The sequence below is a fragment of the Equus asinus genome, chromosome 19, assembly GCF_041296235.1.
Source record: "Equus asinus isolate D_3611 breed Donkey chromosome 19, EquAss-T2T_v2, whole genome shotgun sequence".
Classification (NCBI taxonomy): Eukaryota; Metazoa; Chordata; class Mammalia; order Perissodactyla; family Equidae; genus Equus; species Equus asinus.
Genome location: NC_091808.1, coordinates 8,747,916 through 8,773,355, shown reverse-complemented (window position 1 = coordinate 8,773,355; position 25,440 = coordinate 8,747,916). Strand labels below are relative to the sequence as shown.

The window sequence follows — 25,440 nt, the reverse complement described above, 5'->3', positions numbered from 1 at the left end:
TACATCCTCTGAGAAGACCTCTCATTAGGGGGAAATATCTATATGGCCCTTGAACTGTGTCAGTAAACCAGAGGCAAAGGTGAAATTCAGGAACATCTGAGATTGTGAGTTAGAGGGCATGAACAAATGTTTGGAAGGGGAAAAATGAGTCAAATTTGGATATTAAGTGCCTAGAATACCAAAAGGAGATGTCCCAGAGGCAGAAAGAAAAACAGGCCTGGCACTCACAAAAGAGGTCCAGGCTACAGATATCTATTTAGGTGTACAGAAGTAGTAAAGCCACCAAAATGAGTGAATATGCCTAGTAAGCATGCAGTCTGAAAAGGAAAGAGGGCACATGATGGACTCTGCAGAGCTCCAACAATTAAAGGGTGGAAGCTTCTTAGGAAAAGGTGGGGTTGGGGCGCGGAAAGGAAGATATTAGAAGAGTTAAAGACAAAGGCAGAGTTGGCAACAAGTTCCCAGCAGGAGCCAGCTGCCCTGTGCCCTGTGCGAGATCAGCCAGGACAAAGCTAGAACAGAAGTCGCTGCATTTAGCCATCAAGTCCTTTTCTTTGTCTTTTGGGTATCTCACGAGCTGTTTCAGTGGAGTGACGGGAGCCAAAGCCAGATTGTAGTCCGCTGCGGAGTGGAAGGGAGGTGAAAAAGTAGGGGCACTAAGGACAAATATCTGTTTTAAGGAGCTTTCTGGTACAGAGGAAGTGCAGGGGAGATTGAGAGAAGCAGGGGCCTGAAGATGTTTTTGAGAATGAGGAGGATTTGAGCTTGCTGGCAGGCAGTGGGTAAGGAGCCAGTGGAGGACATACACATTTTTGGACTCCTCTTCGGAAATTGCCTTCAGAGCCTGAGGCACATTTTCAACAATGGCAAATCTTCATCTTTTGAGAGTGGATTTGATTTTTGGAAACAGCCAAGTCAGTTTAGAGCCAAGGGTGGTAAATCAGGTGGGTGATCAAGCTGGATAATACAACTTCAAAAAAAATAAAGTATAATTATAAAGTAGTAAAACTGATTTTCTTGTGAAGCTCATGAATTGGCTTAGAAAGTAGTTCTTAAAGAATTCCAAAAACCTTTTGAGCAGTTGTGGCATTATGTGAATAAGTGTACGGAGTCCCTTTCTGACTTTTAGAGGAGGATATAAATGTGCAGAGAAATTCTATCATGTGTGTAAAGAAATGGTCTTGTTAGTTTATATTTACTCTTAGTGCACGATTGTGAAGTTGCCCTGTAATCTTTTTGCCTGAGAGGTGACTTAGTGGAATTACACCAAAGTTTGTGTATGGGAGGATCAGGAGTTTCAAATTGTGATTGTTTAAACAGTTCTCCTGTGGTCTTACAGATGTAATTAGAATTCCTAGGGTAGGAGTGTTCCCACAAGCATAACAATGCTTTCAATGTGTGTTCAATTATCCTTTTCTATAGTTATATTTAATCGTTTCTTTTTGAAATAGAGTTATTTTGAAAATATTAAATCAGTGGCATGATCTCAGCTGTCTGCCAGCCCTGGGACAGTGCAGGTGCGTAGTAGGCCCTCACGAGGATTCCTCTCTGGTCTTCTCTGCCCTGGGGTTTGATATACCCCCCAGAGGACACCGAGAGAAAGATCAGCTCCCCAGTAATAGATCATCTCCGTTCACGTTCAGCCCAGAATATCTAGGATAAAGAAAATTAACACATGTAGAAGTTTGAAGTTTTCACTTAGCTTTATTGTTAACGTGGCAAATACACATATACCAAAACAAATGATTTATTGATTGCCTTTTTATATGTATTATCTCGTATATTCATTTTATATGTACATAGTGCTTTATTTAATCGTTAAATCAACCCTGTGAAATAATTATCCCTATTTTAAAAATGAAGAAGCTGTGGCTCAGATGAGTGTAGTCACTTACCCAAGGTCACATGGCTGAGGGGCAGAGCTGGGACTTGAATTTAGGTCTGCAGTCCAGGAAGCTCTTACCCATCATCCTCATGTGTCTCCACCTTCTTAAACCCACGCCCTTGATAAACATTAAAAAAAAATAATTGAAAACACCACATGTATTGAGAAAATAGAAATTAGAGCCTTTTTTCTTTAAATCCCTACTGGCCAAAAGACTTTATAGTATTATAGTTTGTGTAATTTGAATTACAAAAGCAGTCCTTTTTTAAAATTGATTTGTTTTTGATATTTCAAACTTGATATGGATATTCTGCCATGCTCTCCCTCTGCCTTTGCACACCTACGGACACTCACCGTGCCCCCCAGGAGTGGGCAGTGTGGAAGCATCTACTGTAACATCCTGTCATGGCTTGCTAATGAGAAAGCATTAGAGAAAGCCATGGCAAGTTAGCCATTCTAGGAAACTTTCCGCAGATGTTGCATTAATTAAGACTTTTTTGGTCCCAAATAACAGAAACCACTGGAGCTTGCTTTTAAGCAGGAAGGGGAATTTGTATTAAGGATCCTGTGGTGTCTCCCAGAATCCAAGGGCAGGGAACCAGGGACTGAAGTGAGACAGGAAACCCAGAAAGTCTTCTTTCTTCATCTCCGCCTCTTCTGCTGTCTACACATCTGCCTCCTTCTTCCCCTCGCTCAGACTAGCCTCTTTTGCTTCCTACACTTCTGTGGGATGCCTGCTACCGCAACAGCTACCACAGCCACCCAGAGGAAGCCTGATTTCTCTCTCCTTCTCTCACACACCTTCCTCCATAATTCTCTTTCCCTTTCTCTGTCCCAATTCCAAATTCTAGGGCAAAGATTGGTTTGGATTACATCTTGGTTTGAGAGAGGAAGTGTCAGGACAGACAACGGTCTGCCACAGCCTGTGTTCCCTCCTCCCTTTATGCGTCGTGTCACTGATTGTTTTTCTATCCCAGGAGTTTGGAAACTAAATGACCCTGATATCACAAGGGTGAAATAAAAGAACATAGGTTTTAGAGACAAATTTGGCTTGACTCATCACTCATTACCACTTACTAGGTATGTATTCTTGGGCAAGTTACTTAACTCCTTTTAACTTTCTTTACGAGTGAAAAGGGATGTACAGATACTATCTTTCTTATGGGGTTGTGGCAGGGATTAAATGTAATAACATGTACTGTGCTAGCTACAGGGTCTGTCCTACGCTTGATAAAATATTGCCCCTTCTTTCTTTCTGACGAGCATTAAGGTTCATTGCCTTACCAAAAAGATGTCTATGTTATATGTAGAGTAAAAATTTCAGACTGCCTTCTGCCCCCAAATTCTATTCTCCCTCACCCCTTTTTTGGTCCTCTTTTCATCTGCCCTTGAGTATCAGTATATTCATATTCCAAAGGACTCTGGTTCTAAACCTAGAAAGTTCTCTAGGGCAATGTTCCCACACCATGGCTGGAGGTCCCAAGCTTTCACCTAAAGTGGATTCCATTCTCACAGATATGTTGGTGCTTCTGGTAAAGGAATCATTCTTGGCTCCATAGCCCCGGCCTTTTTTCCCACTGGTTGGAGCTGAAAAAACCCAAATAAAGATTCAGTTCAGTCAATATTTATTCTCTCTACTATTTGCAAGAACCTGAAATAAATATTGTGGGAATTGAAAAATACATAATTGAGAGAAACAGTCCTTTTCTTCAAAAAGAATAAAGTCTAGAAGAAGAGATGATGAGTCTACACAAATCACTAATTCAGGATGTTTGGCAGAACTGATTTACTAAGGTTCTATGCTAATGAATGTTAAGTCATCTTAAGTAAGAATGGAAAAGTAGTTTTGATGTGGGGTTGGTGAGCCGAGGAGTCGAAAGAAAGATTTCTTAGACTCTTAAGATCTGGCAGTAGTGCTCTTTTATTTAGAGAATAGAATAGCATGGGGACAGGACTCATGGGCAGTCAGAGCTTCTGCTGCGTGGGGACAGGACCCACGGGCAGTCAGAGATGCTGCTGGCACAGGGAGCTGCTGCTGCCGCCGCTGGCATGGGGACAGATGGGACCCATGGGCAGGCAGAGCTGCTGCCGGCATGTTGCTGCTGCCGCTTCTGCTGCTGCTTCTGCTGCAAAGTTAGGTGGAGAGTAAGGCTAAATTTAAGGCATAGGTATGTGAGTTATCTCTTTACAAGACAAAGAATATGTAAAAAAGTTAAAATGGTGTCAGTGCCCGTAAGGTCCGGCCATTTGGCCGTCACACAAATTTTAGATAAATATCGAACTGGATTGAATAAATGGCAGAAGTCTCCGCTTGAATTTTATCCTCAGCTAAAGACAAAGGAGGATTTGGGCAGGGGGGGCGGCGGGGGGTGGGGGGGGTCAGTTACATGAGGTTGCCAGACAGTAAACAACTTAAGTCCTTGCCTCTGGCATTGATTAAGAGTTTCTAGAGATAAGGCCATCCCCCTTCTTCCTGGCACAGAGAGGGAGGCATCTTCACAGATAGAGGTTTCCCTTAGAAATGTAAATGCTTCCCAACAAAGGGGCAAGCAAATTCCACTCCTCTGCTTCTCATCTGTAGTTTTAAAATTAACCAGCCTAAAAATCCTCATCAGTTTGAAGCCAGATTGTGGAGGGTATTGAATGCCAAGCCAAGGACTGTAATGTCAAGATAGCTGGAAGCCAGTGAAGGTTTTTGAGAAAGGAGTATAATCTAATGCTATGTCTTAGGAACTTCATCCTGGTAGCCAAATGCTAAAGGATCTGAAAGGCAGGAGAGAAGGAGAGGAGACTGGAGTCCAGTTGGGGAGAGCTGCTTCAGTAGGAAAAGAAGGTAGAATCATGAATTCAGCACCAGTCCCAGGCTTGGTAAGGACTGAGCTATGAGAGTTGGGCTGAGATAGAGAGAGTGTACTGGGAGACTTGAACCTGGGATTCAGAAAGAGGTGCAGACGTGAACGGGGTCATCTTGGGTCCCTTGGGGCTCCTCCTTTCCTGAAGATGGGGTGGGAGTGGAGAAGTGGCCTCTGTGTGTCACTACCCTCTGCAGCCAAGGGGGCGCCTACTGTAGCTAGCGCTGCTGCTAGGAGAGCTTGACTTGCCCTGCCCACCTCAAAGGGAGACTTCGTGTCTTTTGTGGTTTTTTAATTTTTTTTTTTTTTTGAGAAAGGAAAACTAGATGAGTTTCAGTGCCTTATTTGGAAACTCTCTGGAGCAAACAGTAATCATGAACACGTTTTTCTCTTAAAGTCTAAGTATTTAATATTAAAATCAGCCAGGAAGTCATTACCAGCCTGCTTTTTACTTTTAAACAATAGGGTCAGCTCTGTGAACAGTGAAACAGAATTTTGGCCCAAAATGAATATTTAAAAGACACACAAGACTACACTTGGCTTTCCCCATTAATGAGAAGAAAGAATTCACACTTTTTTCTGTTAAATTTACAAAGTTCTACTCATGCTGGCCAAAGTAATGAGAGAGTCCCTGATCATCCTGAAATATAGCAGAAATTTCTATTGGTGTTTTTGTTTGATACATTCATGTTATTATTTTCAGCAGTAAATTTAGTTAAAATGCTTGTGTGTGTCTCTTAAACAAGTCTCTTAACTTGCTAACAGAGACTCTAGTGAATGTTCTCAGTATTTTACAGAACCATGCAAGCTCCGTTACGGCCCATTCATGGTGCTTTAATCATCCTCTTAATAAAAAGCAATCATTTGGGGAATACATTTTCCAGGCAGTTCCCCTGCCTCCCAGGGGGAATATTTTGAGGCCTCACGGTACTATAGGATTAAAAGACTTGACAGGGAAGCTCTAGAATTCTTGAAGAGCTTTCTTTGAAAGATTCATTGTTGTGGAATCTCCCTTTGAAAGAGACCGCTTTATCTTGCTCCTAAACATCTATAGGACAGACATAGCACTTTCTGAAAGGAAATTCTGGGTAGTGTAGAAGAACAAACGTATGTAGGTAATCCCATATGGGTAGTGTGTAATTTGAAGAATGATAGTTCCATTTTTATGGTTGCCATAACAATCATACAGTTGTGCAAAAAATGTGTATAGCTTTTATAGATGGGAACTGGCACCATTGTAATGATTCTTCTCATATCAGAGCAACTGTTTTCACATCTGAAAAATAGGGGTGGCTTAACCCTTCCCCAGTTAGCTCAGCATGTTCCCTGAGAAGGCTTTTTGGAGCTCCAAGGCTGTTGAAATGTATTCACCATTTACATTTGCATTTTAGCCTGATAAATGGATTGAGAATTAAGGATGATGATCCTTTCAACAGCAGGTTCTGAATTCCTAGCTTGGGAATTCAAAGGATGAGAAAAAAATGCTGTTCCTCAAATAGAAATCTAGGAGCGATGTCTAGACATAGTTAATTCCTTGACTTTGTGACTATTCTTAATTTCATCCACTAGGATTTAAATCCGTTAAATACTGGCCTTTTCCCCCATTGTGTTTAGTCTCTGATAAAGTTAATAAAATTTGGTTACAATTTCTGTTTTATTTTTACATATTCACTATGTCTCTTCTGGAAATTGCAAAGCAAATTTAAAAGTGTAGTATATTGAAGTGAAAATATATTTATATTCTTTCTTTAGTTACTTTTTCTTATTTTTGTATACCTTTCCAAGAGAAAGTACTTGAGACCTGACTTTCTCTAAGGAATATCCACTTTGAATAAAGTTGGTATCAGAACTGGTTATGGATTTTCACATTGAGTGTGAAAAGTCATCAGATTTGGATTTGGTACCTAAAAATGAAATCATTGTCAACTTAACCATTATCAGAGAGAAACTTTTCCTCAAACACATTTGGGGTAATTATTACTTCAGCCAAAATGCTTCTGGAATGTTTAAATTTTAAACTTAAAGATAAAATATGGAACTAAGGGTAGCTAAAGGAAATGTCACCTTCCATTGAAATAAAACTTCTTGATCTAATTAACTTTTTTCAACACTGTCTCTTTTAAATCCTGTCCCATTAAATCATCATTCTGCAGTTCTGTGACCTTAGGCAAGTTACTTAATCTCTCAGAGCCTCAATTTCTCTATCCAGAAAATGAGAGTAAAAAGTAATACCCACCATTGTTATAATTCTATCCTCTCAAGAGGTGATTTCTAGGACGTAGAGAGAAAAAAGTTTTTAATGAGAGCAAGATTTCCCATATATTCAAGATCTCTGATATGCTTATTTTCGGTATTTTCGTAGCCTGTCTTAAAGTAACTCCAATCTGATATTTTAAATCCGGTTTATAGGGAAACTCTACTACTAGAGGTAAAAGAAGAAAGAGAGATGTTAGAGAGAGCTTCAGATAGAAAGACTTTCTGGACGCCATGGGACTCAGCTCCTCTCATTGCTCCCTTAGGCATGCAGAGCCACATTCTGAAGACCTGCAAGCCTAGATTTAAGATCTCTTGGACAGGAAGTAAAAAGAGTACAGAGGCCAAGCCATCTCTGCTCTATGTACAAGCTGTCTTGGTTGAGTTGTACCCGGTAGTTCAGTGCCTTTAGGTGAACTAACTTGGTGGATTCTGGGCCTTTGCACTAGCTCTTCCTTTTGCCCAAGTCCTTCTCCCTCATAAAGCCCATGGCTCATTCCCTCACCTCCTTCAAGTCATCTTCAAATGTTATTGTCTCATTGAGGCCTGCCCTGACTATCCTATTTGTAATTGTAATCAGCACTTCCAGTCCCTTGCTCTCTTCTAATATTTCTTCCTTTTTTAACTTCACAGCACTTAAGTACAATACCATTTATTTTCTGTCTCCTCTCCCACTAAAATGTAAGTAGGTAGGAATCTTTGTTCTCAGCTACAACCCAAACACCTAGAGCAGTGGATGCCCAGTCATTGTTGAATGAGGGAATTCTGGCCTTCTTTCTCTTGACCTCTAATACCTTCTTCACATTGATGTTCCAGTGGTTCCTACAACTTCGATGTGTTCTTGACACAAAATAAGTGAAAATTTATGAAAAGAACTACAGTTACACACAGTTATAAACCATTTAGAACAAGAAAGGGATGGGCCTATTTCTTGGGAAGAGTCATGTTTGAAGGGCTACATGATGAAAGAGGGAGCCAGCTAATTCTTGTGCTACAGAGGGCTGAATTATAAAGTTTCTCAGAGTCAGATTTCAATTCAGTATATGAAGATACTTTCTATTAGTTAGAATTCTCTAAAATTGAATGGCTTGCCTAATGAGGCAATGAACTCCACCACCTCCTATCCTAACCCTATCAAGATGTGGGTTGATTTTGGTTTGGAGGCATTTTGGGCGTAAGATTTGGGCTAGGGTGACCTCTAAGGAACTTCCAACTCTGATGATTCTATGATTCTGGTCCTGAACTGATATGGAGTAATTTGCAGGATTTGTTGTTAAGTGAAAAAGCAAGTTGCAAAAGAGAATTGATAGGATTTTGACTGTATAAGAAAGAAGAGAAAATTAAAAATATTTACCAAGGAAAAGCAGAAACACAGAAAGGATAAACCAGAAAATGATAAATATAGTTATCTATCGGGGATGGGTAGGAACAAGGTAGAATATAGAGATGAGAATAAGACTTCTCTGGGTATACTTTAACTTTAAACCATTTAAATGTTTTTAATATTCAATAATAAAATTAAATCAACTCTAAAAGGAGATAAAAGCAAAATCTCTAAAATTGACATGAAACAAAAATAAATGGTCCTAATGTTTAGCAAATACATAGCATCACCACATACAGAAAAAAAGAATTAAGTAACTTTTGGGCACTCTGCTTTTGATCACTCTGACTGTATACCCTTAGTCACTATATTCTAAGAATAAACTCCAAAGAAATCTTAAACTTAGTAGGTTCTTTGTTGCTAATGGTATTGGGATTGTAATTCCAAAACTATTTTGAATATTGAGGCCATTGGGAGCTGAGGTTCTCACTGGGAGAATGAAGATGTGAGTATGGAATGGGAGAAGAAGGACGAACTCTGTAGTATTAGATTTCAGTTGGAGGTGTTAATATGAACTCATAATTTTTAAACAGTATGTTAGGTTGAACCACTTGAAATTAACAGTTTTTAGGCCACAGGTGGTCAAATATCAGCAATACCATATGATTTAACCCAGTATCTTTTAATTCTGCTCACTAAAAGGCCCTAGAAGCAATGACAACCCAGTAGTAATGAGCATGAGGATCTAGTACTCTATCTAGGTTTCTATATACCGTTCGTTTCCCACCAAAAGAAATCTAGGTTCCTTAGAGTCAGGGGCAGGAAACATAGAAGGTGAGCCTGAAACATTTGCTGTGCCAAAAAGCATAGGAATGCTCAAAGAGTTGTGAAGACACACCTGCAAGGACACAGGGGATCACTTGAAAGGGCTCCTACCAGTCTTAATTGGGACAACTTGAATATCAGAAAGAATGGTAATGGTAATGGATTTTAATACATTGAATTTTTTTTAAAAAATCGGTGAATCTGTAATAATACTGAAAAACAAAAATAAAAACAAAAAAGTTGGGGCAGAGCAGGAAAAGCTCTTGACAAAAGAGAGCCACCTAATAAATGTAGGAGGCATTATAGGATTAGAAAAGCACCATTTTACAACTTGCAAAGTTATGATTGATTCAGGCAAAAAGCATCAGTAGATACCCAAATCTGTGGTTGAAAGGGTTTTTGAGAACAGGGTAGTTACATTATCTAAAAGTCTTATTGCACAGATTATTTATTAATTACAAAGACTGGAAGTTAGCCTTAAAATAGAAAGATCTGGCTATTAGCATCTTAACCAAGTATTCAAATCTGGGCAAGCTGACAATTTGTACTTTTGGAAGGAATGCAACATGAAGTATACACTATCAGCTGTGGAGTAGTCAAGCCAAAATGTTCACCCAGCATCTAGTCAGGACTCAAAACCTAACTTTCTGTTTATAGGAGATTCAGAGAAGATTAATTTTGCCACAGTGGGTTTGTTTCTGTCCCTTTCTCTCTTCCTCCTTCCATGGGGAAACAAGTTGATAAATCCAGAACATGAGACATTCTACAAGACAACTGGCCTGGCCTCTTAAAAAAAAACCAGTATTATTTAAAAAAAAAAAAAGATAGAGGGACTGGTATACATTAAACAGACTAAAGAGACGTAACCACTAAATTCTATGTGTAAACATTGATTAGATCCTAGATGGGGAGGAAAACAGAAAATTAAGGACTTTTGGGGGACAGTTGAAGACATTTAAATATGATCTATAAACTGGCTGCAGGGAGTTATTAATCTTCCTGGCTGTGGGGGAAGTATTGTGGCTCTGTAGAAGAATGCCCTCATTCTTAGAAAACGCGTGCCAAAGTATGGAGGGGCACGGTATCATGATCTCTGCAGCATGATTTTACATTGTTCATATGTGAAAAAAAAAGGAAAAGCTAGATATATAAAGGGAGGGAGGAGAAAGATATAGCAAATATGGCAAAGCATTGACGTTTGGTGAATCTTGATGAGAGGTATATAGATGTTCATTTTACTATTCTTTGAACTTTCCTGAAGGTTTAACATTTTTCAAAATGAAAATTGAGGGGAGGAAAGTTAATTTAGCGTATTCTCTCAAGTTTGAACCATGACTTTCCTGGCCCATGCCATGGTCTCTGCCCAGCTTGGTCCTGTGGCTTCTGCTCCAGGCTGTTGTTTTTTTGAAGTATAAAAAGAGACACAAAATGATGAGAGGTTCAGTGAGTGAGTGAGTAAACGAGCATAACAGGGGAGACCATTTCAGTCAGTTCTGATTGAGTCTCATCTTATCACTGTCCTTTAGAAAATAGTCTAATAACTACATTCACTTGGTATAGAACTTTGCCAAAGCTTGAGGTGGACCTTGTGTGGACCCTAGATTAGAAACTCCTGGTCGAGTGAAAAGAGCCTGTCCAGAGCATTGCATCATTTCTTTCTGTTCACTCCATGGCCCCATATGTGTCACTTCATCACTAGGGGGGAAGAGAAGGGACAGATGGACCATGGTCTCTTTCTGCTTTAAATTGACCTTAGTCTTTTTCTGTTCTGAAAATCTGTGATTTGTGTCAGACTTTTTAGCATCTGTTGTGGCAGTAGGACTGAGTGAAAGAGTATTAACATATCCACAGCTGCCATTAGAAAACATAAAAGGTCCTGCTCTGCTCCACCAAGGGGGGATGAATGCTGAGCCCAGCTCCCTTTGCCTGTAAGAGGAGAGGTCAGCACATCACTGAGGAAAGTCAAAGTGAAATGGAAGCTCAGATGAATTCAGCATCTGACTTGACTGGACCATCCCAGCACCCATTTGGCTGGGCTCTCCACGTGATGCTCCATAGGGACACATTACCATGGATCAGTGCTCCAGCTAGTTAGTTATTTTTCCTACTCAGTTTACATAAAATTTTCTGGTTTATATATAAACTCTGATACCATGTAATCTAAGAAAGTGTTTAAGTAAAAATTTTATTCTTTATCCTCTTAAGGTTATTTCTGAAATTTTTTCCATTCCTTTTCACCCATTCACCCTCATTGACCCAGATCCTTCTCACCAGAATTGCTTCCTAGCAAGGAGACAAACCCAGAGTCACGGACAGAGGAGGGCCTCTATAAATTTTGTTAGTCTGGAAGTGGTCCCTGAACCACAGTTTGTAAAACACTGTTTTATGAGAAAAGAAGATGGGATGAAGACAGAAAAGGACACCCTTGGAAACAATAACACTGTGGTATGACCACAGGGTTGGATGCCAGGAGGTCATGAGTTCTAATCCTAAATCTATTTCCCAAGACACAGTGGCAAAATTGAATGGAAAAGTGCTAAAGAGAGCCCTTTGGTCGTTTTTTCATTCACTTCTCCATCAACTATTCATTACATGTGTGCCTTCAGCGCTAGAAGAGAAAGAGAGACAGGCCCATATCAGAGCGAGACCTTGAGGAGCTCCCAGCCTTGTCATTGTAATAAGACATGTCCATAAGTAACCACTAGCATGCCAGGGCAGTGACCAGGGCCATCAGAGAGGGACATTTTGCAGGTATGGGCAGGGCAGTGGGGAAGAAGCAGCTTCTACTCTGTGGAGCCATGAACGTTCCCTGGAAAAAAGATGGCATTGCAGCCAGGCCTTTAAAAGCTAAGTAGGTCTTAGACATTGGAGATTGGTGGGGAAATGTCCCAATGATAGGAGTGGCATGAACACCATTTCAGAGAGCAGAGGGTGTAGTGAAAAGTTTAGCATGTAATATACGTGTTGGGAGTTTACAATGTAACTGTTTGGGGCCGTATCATGAAAGGCTTTGAATTCTAAGCTGAATTTCTGTTTTACTTAGTAAGGAGTTGATGAAGGTTTTTGACCAGATGCATGCTTTAAGATGATTAATCTGGCAGCACTGTGACCTGGGGGAGAGCAGTTTCTGTGATGGCCAAAATCCAGTCAGGTGAATAGTGGCAAACTGGTGAGTGAATGTTGCTGTGGAGACTGGACAGCTGTTCCAGCTGCAGGGAGGCAGAGATGTTGGTACCTTGATGAGGAAAAGGACGCGGGGTCAAAGGAGGAGTGTGTGAGTGATGGAAATTCTTTCTATGCTTTTGTTATTTCCTGGGATTCTTGGCCAGGTCTTAAGGGATTATAGAAGGCTTTTAGCTATCCTTCATCTGTTCTTTTCCCAGGCCAATGGTTTTGAGTAAAACAATCTTAGAAGTTTTCTGTCACTTTAAAAAGTTCTACTAGGCCCTTTAGTCACGTGCCTTCAGAAATTTCAGTTACATAACGTTGCTCTGAATTGGAATTCTGCAGCCTCATGAACTGCAGTCTCCTTCTTTCCCTCCCCCATCTGGCACTTTATTTTCTGTGGGTCAAGGTTTGCTTCTTTCTAACCATTGTTGCAGAACTCTTTAAATATTTGGTCTCACAGGTTCTAAAAGCTGGCAGGCCAGGCTGCTCCCTGCAGGTTGTGAGACCAAAGCCTTCCAGAAAAGGAGCCAGTAAAATCCCAAGCATGTTAGCAGAGGGTAACAGCTGCACCGTGCGCCGCCCCCATGGGGCCGGGCTCCCAAGTGCTGAGGCCAGCAGCTCCCAGCCACTGTGGCCCGCACCCAGAAGGAGCTCTCATGCACCACATCATGGCCGATTCATAATTGTGGCGATGACAACAGATTAAACCACTGGCTCTCAGCACTGAGGACTGGGGTTTGTCAGGGTCACTCATTGTTCCCTTGCTTCTCCCAATTTTCCATAGTGAGAGAGCAAGTTTGGAGTCACTGCTACATTACAAATACTTGTTGGGAGCTCTCCGAGTTTTACTGTGTCTAGAAGGTAGTTCTCTTAGTAGCCCATGCTGAAAGTCTCTCTTTCTTCCTGCGTTCCTCAACATGAGATTCTGAAATGCTGTACCACTCAACATACATATGTATTTATTTATACCCTGCTTTAAAAAAAATGATTTAAGGAAAATTATATGTATATGCAGATATACATACAATGCAGTGAATTTTTTTTTAAATTAGGATATGGGGCAAAAGGAATATGAGTAGGAAAATTAGGCACATTCGGGATAAACTTTCACAGAGTTCAAACTACAAATAAGATCCTCTTGAGGCAAGTTGTAAATATTTTTTTTGAGTTTCCTGGCAGCCAAAGCAAAGAGGGAAACCTAAAAGGATAAAATTCACATGTTGTAAGATACAAACAAACCATCAGCTCAAGAAAAGAATGAGTCCTTGCACTGTGTAGACTTCCCCCATAAGTGCTCATAAAAGGGAAACTGAGTAATCAAAATGGCAAATCCCTCATCAGCTGGCCTGCAGTGAATAGCATAGCTGTTTGCTTGACTTCTTGCAGTGTCCCTTGGAGTAGGCTTGGTGGCAAGGCCCCATGTGGGACAAGGACTCCACTGGAGGCCTGTGCAGGGTGTTTCAGTGTAGTTCGTCGCTTCTCAAAGGGTACTCTCCTGAGGAACCTTGCATTTGGAAGGTGCTCTGCCTCAAAAAAGTGCCAAAATCAAATGAGTCTGGCAAGAACTATATGATACCAGCATGTTGATGGCTCTGAGAAGTCCTACAATTAAGAAGTTGGCCCAGCATTCCCCAAACTGATTTAATCACAAGACCTTTTTAAAAAATTGAAACACTTATTTGGCACTTTGAGAAACATTGATCTAAAACAGAGGTCAGCAAACTTCCTGCTAAGGGCCAGATAGATGTTTTAAGCATACAGTCTCTGTCATGACTACTCAACTCTGCCATTGTATCAAAAACATGGCAGTGTTCCAGTAAAGCTTCATTTATGGATACTGAAGTTTGAATTTCTTTTGATTTTTTTGTCAACCATTTAAAAATACAAAAAGCTTCTTAGCTTGCAGGCCATTCAGAACCAGGTGCAGGCCTGATGTGGTCTGGGAGCTGGAGTTTGCCACCCCCGATCAAGAATAATGTGTGGATGGTGTGTCTTTCCAGCAAGCCTTCTTGAACACTGTTCCTCAGAGTTGTTTTAATGTAAACTTTTTTGGTTTGAGTGCTTCCAGGCTAGTCTAAGATTTTTCTCAGAAACAATTTGTGGGTCCTCTCAAAGAAGACATTTACAAACTAATAGCTGAAGCCTTAAAGTGTTACTGTGTCACATATGGCTGAATCAATTTGAGACTGAAAATGCTCCAGTGGACATTATCAATCATTCATAGAAATAAAAGTCAGAACAGCCAGAGACATTTAATTTTAAGACAACGTAATTTCCTAGTCCACTCTCCAAGTAAACCAGTAAACTGTGGCCCCCACCAAGCTAATAGACTGTTCTTTTTGATTTTTGACTAGAGAGAGGTTCTTTCAGCTTCTTATGATGTCATTATAGTGAACGAATGGGACCAAAACATTCCCACCACCAAATTGGACATTTCAGTTTCAGTTCAACAAGTATTTATTGAGTACTCAGTATATATAAAGCATTTTGCTAGCCTTTATGAGGGATACAAAAAGGAACAAGAAGCGGACAGTTCCTTCTTTACCTTGTGAATCATGCTCAAGATCCTCACCAATTTAGAGCCTGTTACTGTGGTGTCAGGATTAATTTCACCTCCCTGTCCCTTCCTGTCAGCATGCTTTCTTTCATTCATTCAGCAAAGACTTGTGAGTTGTAGCCTCTGTTCATAGCGTTGGAACACAGCCTCCAGGGATCCTGCTTTCCAAGGGACACGTTTCTCTTTTCCTCTTGCACTCTGGCATAATTACAGCCTTTTATATAGGGGAACAGAAATTATTTATTTATATCCTGAGACCTCAACATTTATGTTTCCCATGCTGTGCGTGCCTCTCTTGGACTGTTTAGTGAGATGAGCAGATCTCCTGATGAACACTCCTCCTGGGACTGTGCTCCACATGCTCCTGTTCTCTCTTCCAGAGTGGCACCCACCTTTCCCTCTCCTCTTCTCTTCCTCTACCAGTGAGTTCATAGTTTGACCAGATTCATAATTTTAAAGCTATTGACTATATTAAGCAATACAGGTCTACAGGATTGCTAAACGTCTTTATAAACAATATTATGTATCTGATGGACAATTATTTTTAATGGAAGGGGATTCTGTATAGTGCTAATTTTTTTCCATTTTTAAAGGTAATACTTGGTTGTTGTGAAAATTTTGAAAGATATGGACAAGGATAAAAGAAAATTAATCCAGAATTTCAGCACCCATTGATCAATTCTGTTAACAATTAATGTATATTATTTACTTTTCTTGATTCAAAAATCACATTTAAAATTTTAAATTTTGAGGGCTGGCCCAGTGGTGAAGTGGTTAAGTTCGTGCACTCTGCTTCGGCGGCCCGGGGTTCATGGGTTTTAGATCCTAGGCATGGATCTAAACACTACTCGTCAAGCCATGCCATGGTAGCATCCCATATACAAAAGATAGAGGAAAGTTGGTGTAGATGTTAGCTCAGAGCCAATCTTCCTCACCAAAAAAAGAATAAAAAAGTTTTTTAATTTTTAAATTAATAAACAGTAACATTGACCTGTTTTTGTTGGACAGTTCTGTGAATTTTAAGACATGTATGGATTCATGAGTGTACCACCACAATCAAGATACAGAAAAATCTTATTCCCCCAGAACAAACACCCCTGTATAATCACACCTTCCCTAGCCCCTGGCAGCTACTGATCTGCTCTCTGTCATACAATTTTGTCTTTTTGAGAATGTCATGTAAATGAAATCATATGTAAGCTTGTAAGAGTGGCTTCTTTAACTCAGCCTATTACCTTTGAAATTCATCCAAATTCTTGTGTATGTGAATAATTTGTTCCTTTTTATTGCTAAATGCTATTCCATTGTGTAGATGTACCATACGTTGGTTATCCATTTACCATTTAAGAGTCTTTTTAATGTTTTAACATTTCTGAAATCCTGAAATATATTAAAATCAATGTATATATTTAATGTGGTGGAGTTTTTTGTTTCCCTGAAAAGCTATTGTTGAATTGATGGTGTATCTTAGAATCAGTACTGTCTTAGAATCAAGGTATTGTGGTGGTGAGATGATCGGTATGAGGGATCAGAGAGGGCTGTTGAGGGTTAATAACCCTCCTACTAGGAGTAAGGGAAGTGAGCGGTAAGGAGGCAGATAAAGGAAGGCCCTGAGATCTTTGCAGGCCAGAGCCCAGAGCAGCTTGGCAGCCTCTGAGAGCTTTGGGGAAGTTTTGAGTAGAGGGGCAACACAAGGAAAGACGTCTTTAAGAACAAAGCCAATCTAATTGTGGTGAGAACCATGATGTCCACCATCATCAGTGGTGATGAGTCAGGAGGACTGACTGCACTGGCGAATGGCAGCAGTGGTGCTGCTAGTCCTGGAGGAAATGGAGGAAGAACTTGGAAAGAGTCCAGGGGAAGCAGGGAGTTCTAATAGAGAGCTGTGTGTGGGGAGGGGAGGGTGGTTCCTGCTGAATACCTCAACCTCCAGGCCAGTGCCTGGAGAGGAAAGGGCAGGAGGTGTGGGGAACTGAGGACAGACTTTGCCCAGATCTTAGGTATTTGCATGGTAGGAATGGGTGGGCTGGGTAGGGCATGTTATCTGGGAAACTCTAAAGCAAAATGAGAATGTCCTAGGGCTTCACAGATTAAGAGTGAGATGTGCTTTGGGATATTGTGTGAAGAGAAATGGGCATAGGGTGTACTTGATTCTATGAGCTTGGGTGAAATATACGATTATTCCATGGAAACAAACTGTGAGTAGGGCCATTTCCAAGTGAAATTGTATTACGGCTAACTGTAGGGCCCAAAATTTTTTGCAAAAGTTATTTTTGGGTCCTATCCCTCTGTGTCACAACAAGACAGGTGATTTATTCTTTGGCACACACCACTTTTGCAAGAAAGGAAAAGGAGGAGTAAATCATACTCATTTAGATCCTTGAAGGATATCCATCAGCAACTGAAGAGGGAGGCAAAAGTAGGAATTGACCATTGGAGAGTAATTTACCAAAGGGACTTGCCCCTTTTTTGTCAGATTACTCTTCTTGGGAAGCCTCATTCGTGGAAGCTGCCTCACTTCCATCTGCTTGCACTTACTCTTGCTCAGGATCAGGGAGGAGTTGGTGCCAGTTCACAGAAAGAAGAAAGACCCTCAGAGATAGTATGGAGCCTTGTTCCCTTCCCCCATTTGTCTCTCCCCAGTCTCACGTTTTACTAAGACCTCCTTCTCAGAGAGACATTATAGAAATTACTCTTCACTTTGCCTACCATTTGCACATTTGCAAAGTAAAATAACTGTTCTTTAAAGCTGTACTACAATGGGGTAAAGTTTCTCTTATTTGTGGCATTGCTAATTGTATCTTCAATCTTTCCTAGAAAAGACTGTATCTTCACCATTGATCCGTCAACTGCCCGCGACCTTGATGATGCCCTCTCCTGCAAGCCACTCACTGATGGTAGGACAGAAATTTCTATACCATTCTGGGTAGCAGGCAGAGTGCATACCTGTGTGGTCGGCCTGGCTGCCTTGTACCCCCTAGGCAGCGTGATGTGCAAAGTTGAGTTTGCTTTGTTCCTGAACTTGCCATAGGCCCCCGAGCCCACCCAAGTATGTGACATAAAGATTATGTTCCTGTGGTGACTTTGGTGAGGGTGAGAATAAGAAATGTCCTCTCACCAGGACCCTTCTTGGGCCTCAGAAGAGGCAGAAGTGAGGGCAGAGGGACTGATTCCAGACCTTGGCCCTTCAGGAAGTTCCAGGTTGGGTGTGATGTGTTAAAGAAAAGAGCCTCTAAGCTCTGCTTAGGAGAAGCATAGGGTTCTTTGCCTGAATTTAACAGATTGGGGTGAGTCCAGGGGTACTCTCTGAAGGCATACTCAGCAGTGGGTGGTAGGAACATCTTCCCTGAGGAGTGCCCCTCGCAGTCTGAGTGGAGAAGCCTGCACTGCTCCCAGTACGTCTTCATCTATCCAGCAAATTGCAAGAAGCAGCCATTAGGGGTTCTTTAAACATTCTTTTGGGATGGAGCTAAGCAGCAAAAAGTGGGATTTGAGGCCAGTGGTCTTTGAAAACCACACTGGGGGAAAGGGAAAGTGTGTGTGGTATGAGAAGAGTAATCTCTGTCAATCCCCTTTTTAGGGCCCGCCTAGATGTGCTGCTTTAGCTACTTCTGCCCCTCTCTAAGGGCAGTGTCTAGGTGACTGCTTTGGCTTTAGTCATTCTCGGATATGACTTTGGCACTAACACAGCCTTTGACGGCTTGCTCGTGATGAGTATCCACCCTTGCGGTTTCAATCTGCTGCGAAGTGTTGATGGCCCAGTGGCCTGGTCTTTTAAAACATTGCAGAGGTGTTCACATGTTCCGTTGACACAGAACTCCGTGGGTTCAATGTGTAATCTCTTCTGTGCTATAGTAGGCAGTGAAGCTTAGTAGACAGAAGGCTGAGAGACAGAAAGCATCATTGCCTAAGAAGCTTTTATCTTCTTTTAGTGGGAGTCCTGTTTGACACTGGGTGAGATTGCTCAGTATTTTCAATTAAAGAAAATTGAAAGGAAGATAAAGCATAAAGAGAGAAAAGTCCCCACAGAAATTTTAGAGGAATTATATATTTTTAAAATCCAAAATTTGAGCAGCCTGCTTTAAAAAGCAAATACGGGATTGATTTCTTATATTCTGAGCAATCTCGGCTGCATGCAAAGGCTGGGGCATAGCGCTGTCTCTGTGAGCTCCACTGCCTGAGTCCCTGTGTGAAGAGTGTCCCCAGGCAGAAAGCCAGGTGATGGGGGACCTCAATTCCTGTATTTCCCTTCTCTCCAGGTTCACAGCCTTACTCTATCTGTAGCCTAATGCTTGAGAACAGTTGTTTCATTTATTTTGTCTACTTTTAGAGTTGTTAATGGCAGAAGGATAGGTCTAATACCTGTTACTCCATCTCAGCTGGCCCAGATGATATTCCCCTTGCAAGGACAGCAGGGAGCAGGCACATGTCCTGCCCTTCTCACTCTACACAGTGTTTCATGTCTAGGATACCAGATTACTGGAGAGGTTTCATGTAGGGAAATGGTAAAAGTTAGGGCAGGAAAAGTAGAATGGGGACGAATTGTACACATTTGTAGGTTTCCAACCAAAGAGTGTTCTTCGTCAGACAAATGAAGACCAGTTGCTTTCAACCTGTTGTCCAGGTAGAGTAGCCAAAGTGAGGAAGATAGCTTAGCAGTACGAGATGAAGGAAGAGGAGAGGAAGTAGAGGCAGAGAAACATGGTTATCGTTTAGGGATGTAGGTAATAAGAAACTGGACTAGAGATGGTGACAGTGTTAATGGGGGTAGGGAGGACAGATGTGAGAAGAGGGTAATGACAGAAGAATCAATGGAAATGGATGTTGCAGTTGAGGGAGAGGAGTTCAAGATGGGGCACAAGTTTCAACCTGGGTGATGAGGAGATGGAATCCACAAGTTAGAAACTGGGAAGGCAGGAGAACAAGCTGGTTTGGGAGAGACTATGTCTACATGGAGTTGGCTGTCTGTTGATGTGTATTTCTGTAAGCTGCTGCAAATCCTTTTCAGAGGAGGTGAGGGACAAATAAGCTAATTGTATGTAGTCCATCTAACTATATACAGAGAGAGCCCTGAAGAAATATAGACAATGCACCAAAATGCAAAGAGTGATTATATTAGGATGATGGGATCATAAGTGATTTTTCTCTTTTCTCTAGTTTCCAAATTTTTATAATATGGTAATAATAGTTTTATAATGAAAAAAATTTTGTAATAAAAAAATTTTGAGGTGCCAGGAATCACAGCCTGCCCAGTAGTGCACTGCACCAGGTGATCAGATACCTTCCATCTGCTTGGTTCTTCTTGCATTCCAGAGGAGTAATTAGCATCCGGTCATTTGGCCGAGTAGCAGAAAAAGGACATGGAAAAGGAGTCAGGGAAGAATCTGAAAAGACCTGAGCTGGTCAGTCGAGTGTTTTTATGGTGGCACTTCTACAGTTGGCCTTTGCGACAGCAGTTTCTGCCAAGGCCATTTATCCAGGGAGATGAAAAGTGAAAGTCTGTTCCAGTTTGGATTGGGGTGAGGTTGGCTGAGTTCAGGTTCCGTTAGTTACCAGTTCATGTCAACTCTTGCTTAGAGGAAAAAATGTTTAATGTTTCAGAAAGCAAATGATGTTTTCTGGCCATATTCACATTATCTATAACCATTTGTATTTAAAGAATATATAAAGGTCCAGCTTTCCTTTGGTCCCATTGAAATCATGTGAATGACTATTCTGTGAAAATAAAACATGCAGACAGATGTAACTTATTTAGTCCTGACTTTCCCTTTCTGTGGAGTTCAGATGTACCCCCAGGATTTGTTACCACTGTCTCCTGTAGATGCGAGACTCAGAAATTACAGTCTGCAGATAAATTCTGCAGAAATGCAGTGACACCTGTTTCTAGTAGGTCGTGATTAGGTTGGAAGACTGAGGAGGGAGTGCCCCCTACTCTTGAGGAATCTCAGCTTTGGAAGGAATTCTGCCAGTCCTCCAGCCTGGTAATTCCCCGCTTCTTGTAGTCTATAAACACTCTTGAGTGGAACATTCCCATGAGCATTCCCCAGCCAGCTAACTTTAACGTGGAGTCTTCCACTTTTACTCAAGAAAATATTTAATAGTGTAAGTGAATGAGTGGTGTATCATGATAACCCAGAACCTGAAGACAGGAAATCACGCACTTCAGTGTTTTATTACTGTAACAGATCATTTGCAACACACCTTACAGTTGACCTCACCACTCAGATGTGGGAATACCACAGTTGTCGCATCATCCTCTGTTTTTCAGATTACCTCTAGAGCATCTACTTATTGGATATCCAGATTGCATTTTTAACTCTACCTTACAAGCAGCCCATTTGGCCTAAATATTGCATGACTATTAGGAAATCCTTCCCTGTAATGATTTGAAATACTGCTGACTTCCTGTACTTTTCTACCTATTGGTCCCATTTATGCTCCTTTAGTCTCTATAGTACAAGTCTTGTCTGTCATGTGGCAGCTCCTCAGATGTTAGATAACAGCTTTCATGTATACCTCAGTCACAACTTCTTGGCTAACCATCCTGTGTATTCTTCCATGTTCTGTAGCTTATGAAGTTTGAGCCTGTTTCCCAAGTCATGGAGTTACTTCCGTTTTTATGAGGTCTGATGTACATGGCTGCTATATCCAGACTCCTCTTTTCTGGCTGTCCAGGCATGGTGACTCTCTCCCAGCTAGTTCTTCCTTATTGAGGATTGAGTCCAGAGTGATAACCACCCATTCTGTTCAATTAAACAAGCACTATTGCTTTGCTCTAGCCTCTGAGGGAGGAAATTGTCAGCCAGCCAGGCAGGACCTTTATTCAGCTTTTAGGTGATTCAGGCCCCCAACAGATCCTACAGGAAATTGATGTTCACCGCTTCTCTAGCTTCTTGTTTCTCTGATGTTTTATTCTCTGAGTGCTCTGCCATTGAACATGGCAGGATTGTCCTAGCCAGGCCTTAGAAATGAAGGATTGGGGCTAGGGAGAGAGGGGAATGGAGAACGACTGCTAATGGGTTTGGGGTTTCTTTTGGGAGTGATGAAAATTTTCTGGAATTAGTTGTACAGTTGACAGTTGTACTTTGTGAATATACTAAAAACTGCTGGGGGAAAATGAGTGAATGGCTGAATGAATAAGAATAAATAAACAAACAAATCCATTTATCCTTGAGGCTTTCTGCAATTTGGAATTTACACCTTAACCTTAACTTAGCAGGAATGCTGGACTGGCTAACCATAGTCACATCCCTCTTGTGTGTCTCTCCTCCTTGCTGCTTTCGTTTCTGAACTGTGAAATTCTCATCCAAGGAGCACACCCCTCTGCTCAGCCACCTGCTCATAGGAGCAGGAACTTAGCTCCCTGAACTTAGCCATCTGACTCAAAGAAAGAAGTATCTGTCCTGCTGTCCCCTAATAAGAAAATGCTCAGATAAATAGACATCAGCCAGCCAGAGGGACCTGAGGAATGCAAACTACCTACTCTGCTGTAGGGGGCGCCAATCTTCCCACTGATTTGCCTCTGTTACCTGGCTTTCTCTTCTCTGAGGGGGTAGGGAGCTCTCTCCCCAGGAGTCCTTTTCAGAGAATAGGAACAGGAGACCAGGAACAAAGCCTGTAAGAGTCTCATAGAATTCCTAAACTCTGTAACTTCCCCTTATGATTATATTTGTCACCTGCTGAGAGTCTGTAATCATGACTGATGGCCTTTAGAGACAGTGAGGAGAGACTGTGCCCTGCTGTGTGCCAGGCTTAGACCAGACAACCTGAGGGATAGAATTGGCGGTAGTGGTTTTAAAGAACAAGGAGCTGAGATGAAGTCTCTGGATCTGCTACTCAGAAGGAATAGAGAGCATGGGAGTCCTGGAGCTTATTCGTGACAGGTTCGTGAGTAACACAGCAGCCAGGCCAAACCCTCCTTGTGGGCTCTGTTCTCCCCTCTGGGAAGGCCATACCCAGCAGCCTTTCACCCCAGCCCCTTTGCACTTCACTTAGGTCGGCTTTCCTCCTCTCACTGTACAAACTTAAGTCTCCATCCTATAAAACCTTCCTCCACCCTGCTACAGCCTCAGGAACTTTCACCTTCCCTCATCCATCGAGGCACCTTGGAAGAGTAGTCTGTACTTCGTACTGCTGCTACTTTCTTGCTTCCCACTTATTCCTTATTCCCTTTGCAGCATGGCTTCAGAAAGTTCAATGACACAGGTTGTCCCTGACCTCAGCTCACCAACCATCTGTGCAGCATTTGGCTTTATGTTTACTTTTCCTTCTTGAAACTCTCTTCTTTGGACTCAGAGGGCCTACTTGATCTTGGTTCTAATTTTTGGGCTACTTTTCTCTGGTTGCCTTCTTTAACTTTTCTTTCTCTGCCCACTGCTTTGTGGGAGTTTGCAGAGCTTCTGCTCCAGTCCCTTTTGTTCCATCCTCTGCCACCAGTGCACCTGTACTCCCTTTGCTTGGAGGGCTCTTTCCCTGGAGAGCCACATGGCTGAGTGAAGGTTTGACTGGTCACTTTCTCAGTAAAGCCTGCCCAAGCCATTCTGCCTCTCATTTCTCTCCTGCCCCCCACCTCCTCTCCACTTGCCCTTCTTGACTTTTTTCTCTCACTACTCATCACCCACTAACATAGTATTGAGTTGCTAACCTTGTTTCTTATCTATTTTCCCACCATTCACTGCGTTGCAGTGTGAGGTGCTCAGTGAATCTTTGCTGGTATTTGCAGACCCTCAAAAGGGGAAGAATTTCTCAGGCAGAGGAAAGAGTGTGTACAAAGCCCCAGGATGACAGAAATATGGTATTTTTGAGAGAAAAATACAGATTGTGGAATATCTGAAATGTAAGGTTCCAGTGGAGTGGTAGTTGTAGATAGAGCAGGGAGGAGGTCGTGAATTCCTTTGTAGGCCCTGCTATGTTGTTATGTTGTTATGTTATGGAGAAGATGTTATGGAGAAGGCAGCATTTGTGTTGGAGAGCAACATCATCCATTCATTCAGTAACTCTGACTTGAGGACCAAGTACTTTGCTTTGTGCTAGATATACAACGGAGGGAAACACTCGACAAGCTTCCTGTCCTCCCTGGTTTAATGTCGAGTAACATTAGACCAGTAAGTGTGGAAATGACCCATGGTTTAGATGAGGGAGTCAGGTGGGGACAGATGGTATCATTTTAACCTAGACTTGAAGAATAAACAGGGGTGAACCAGACAAAGAGTGGGGAGAAAGAATATTTCAGGCTAAGGGAATGTGGAAGCCCTGAAGTACAAAGACCTTGGCACCTAAAGGAACTGAAAAATCAGTGTGGCTGAAACATGGCAGGGTGGGAGGAGCCTGTGAGGTAAGTCAGAAGTGAGGCTTGCAGGCTGTTATGGAGTGGAAGTGCTATCCTGAGTGTAATGGTAAGCAAAGAGTTTTAAGCAGGAGAGAGTCCGGATCCCAAGTGCAGGTTGGAGAGATCGCCCTGGGCGGCAGTGAGGAGGCTGGATTGGAGTGGTGAGGTTAAAATGCACTAGGTGAGAGGTGGTGAGTGCCCCAACCAGGGCAGCAGCTTGGAGCCAGCACCGGAGGGAGGCATTCACCAGGAAAGAAAATCAGGGCAGCGCTTTGTGTCTGGGCAGCTGCAGGAGCCTCTTAATGGCTCTCCCGTGTCTGCTCTTTCCTTCCCGCATATTGAAGCCAAGGCAGTCCTTATAAAATGTAGATGCCATCAGGTCATTCCCCTGCTCCACTCCCTCCAAGATTTCCCATCCCGCTGGGAATAAAAACCCAGGTCCTTACTGTGACCTCCCGCTATCTCTGCCTACCTCTTCTACCTTGTCCCTCTCTCACCTGCTCTCCTCTAGCCATGTGGCCTCCTTGTTGTCCCTCAGACAGGCCAGGCTGCTCCTGCCTCAGCACTTTTGCATTTACTGTTCCCTTTGTCCAGATCCCCCTTCTCCCAGATCCCTCACTACTCTTAGGTCCTGCTCAAGTGTCATCTCAAGGAGGCCCTTCCTGACCACCCTGTCGCCAGCCTTCTCTACCCCTGTCCCTTCTTGGTTTTCTTTAAGGTGCTTGTGTGGGTCTGCCCCCCTGGATGGGAAGCTTTATGCAAACAGGGATGTCATTTTGTTCACTCTTCAACCCTCAGTGCCTAGAGCACTGTGTGGTACATAGTTGGCACATATGTAAATGTTTGTTGAATGAATTAATGAATGAATGAGTTAATAAACTTTTGGTATTGGAAGATAAAGAATCTAGAATGTCATCTAAGTTCCTGGTTTGGGCACTGGGTGAAATGTAATGCCATTCAATAGGAAATATTGAGGGGAACTGGTTTTGGGGGGAAAGATGCTGAGTTCAGCTAAGTGCATGTTGAGTTTGCAGTCCCTGAGAGACATCCGGGTAGAAATACCCAGGGGATGGTAATACCAAGTAAAAAGAGTTTGCGGTGGAGATGGAGATTTGGGAGTCATCAGTGTGTGAGCTGGGAGAGGTGGCCCAGGAGGAGTCACAGACTGAGAGGAAGACCCAGGCCTGACCCCTGGAAGAGATGCCCAAGAGAATAACTGAGAGGATAAGGCCAAGGAGACTGGACGCA

General features: G+C 42.1%; 1 protein-coding gene across 11 annotated transcripts in view; it reads left to right on the top strand.

Moving 5' to 3' along the window:
* The window catches only part of DIS3L2 (DIS3 like 3'-5' exoribonuclease 2), a 345,001-nt gene that overhangs the window by 184,485 nt on the left and 135,076 nt on the right, over positions 1–25,440 (top strand). For all 11 annotated transcript variants that reach the window (XR_011495510.1, XR_011495509.1, XM_070489410.1 and 8 more), the window contains one exon: positions 17,682–17,761. Coding sequence is in view for 9 of the 11 variants with exons in the window: in XM_070489410.1 (XP_070345511.1) it covers positions 17,682–17,761 (80 nt within the window). In the remaining 2 variants the exon portion in view is untranslated. The remainder of the gene's footprint in view (positions 1–17,681; positions 17,762–25,440) is intronic.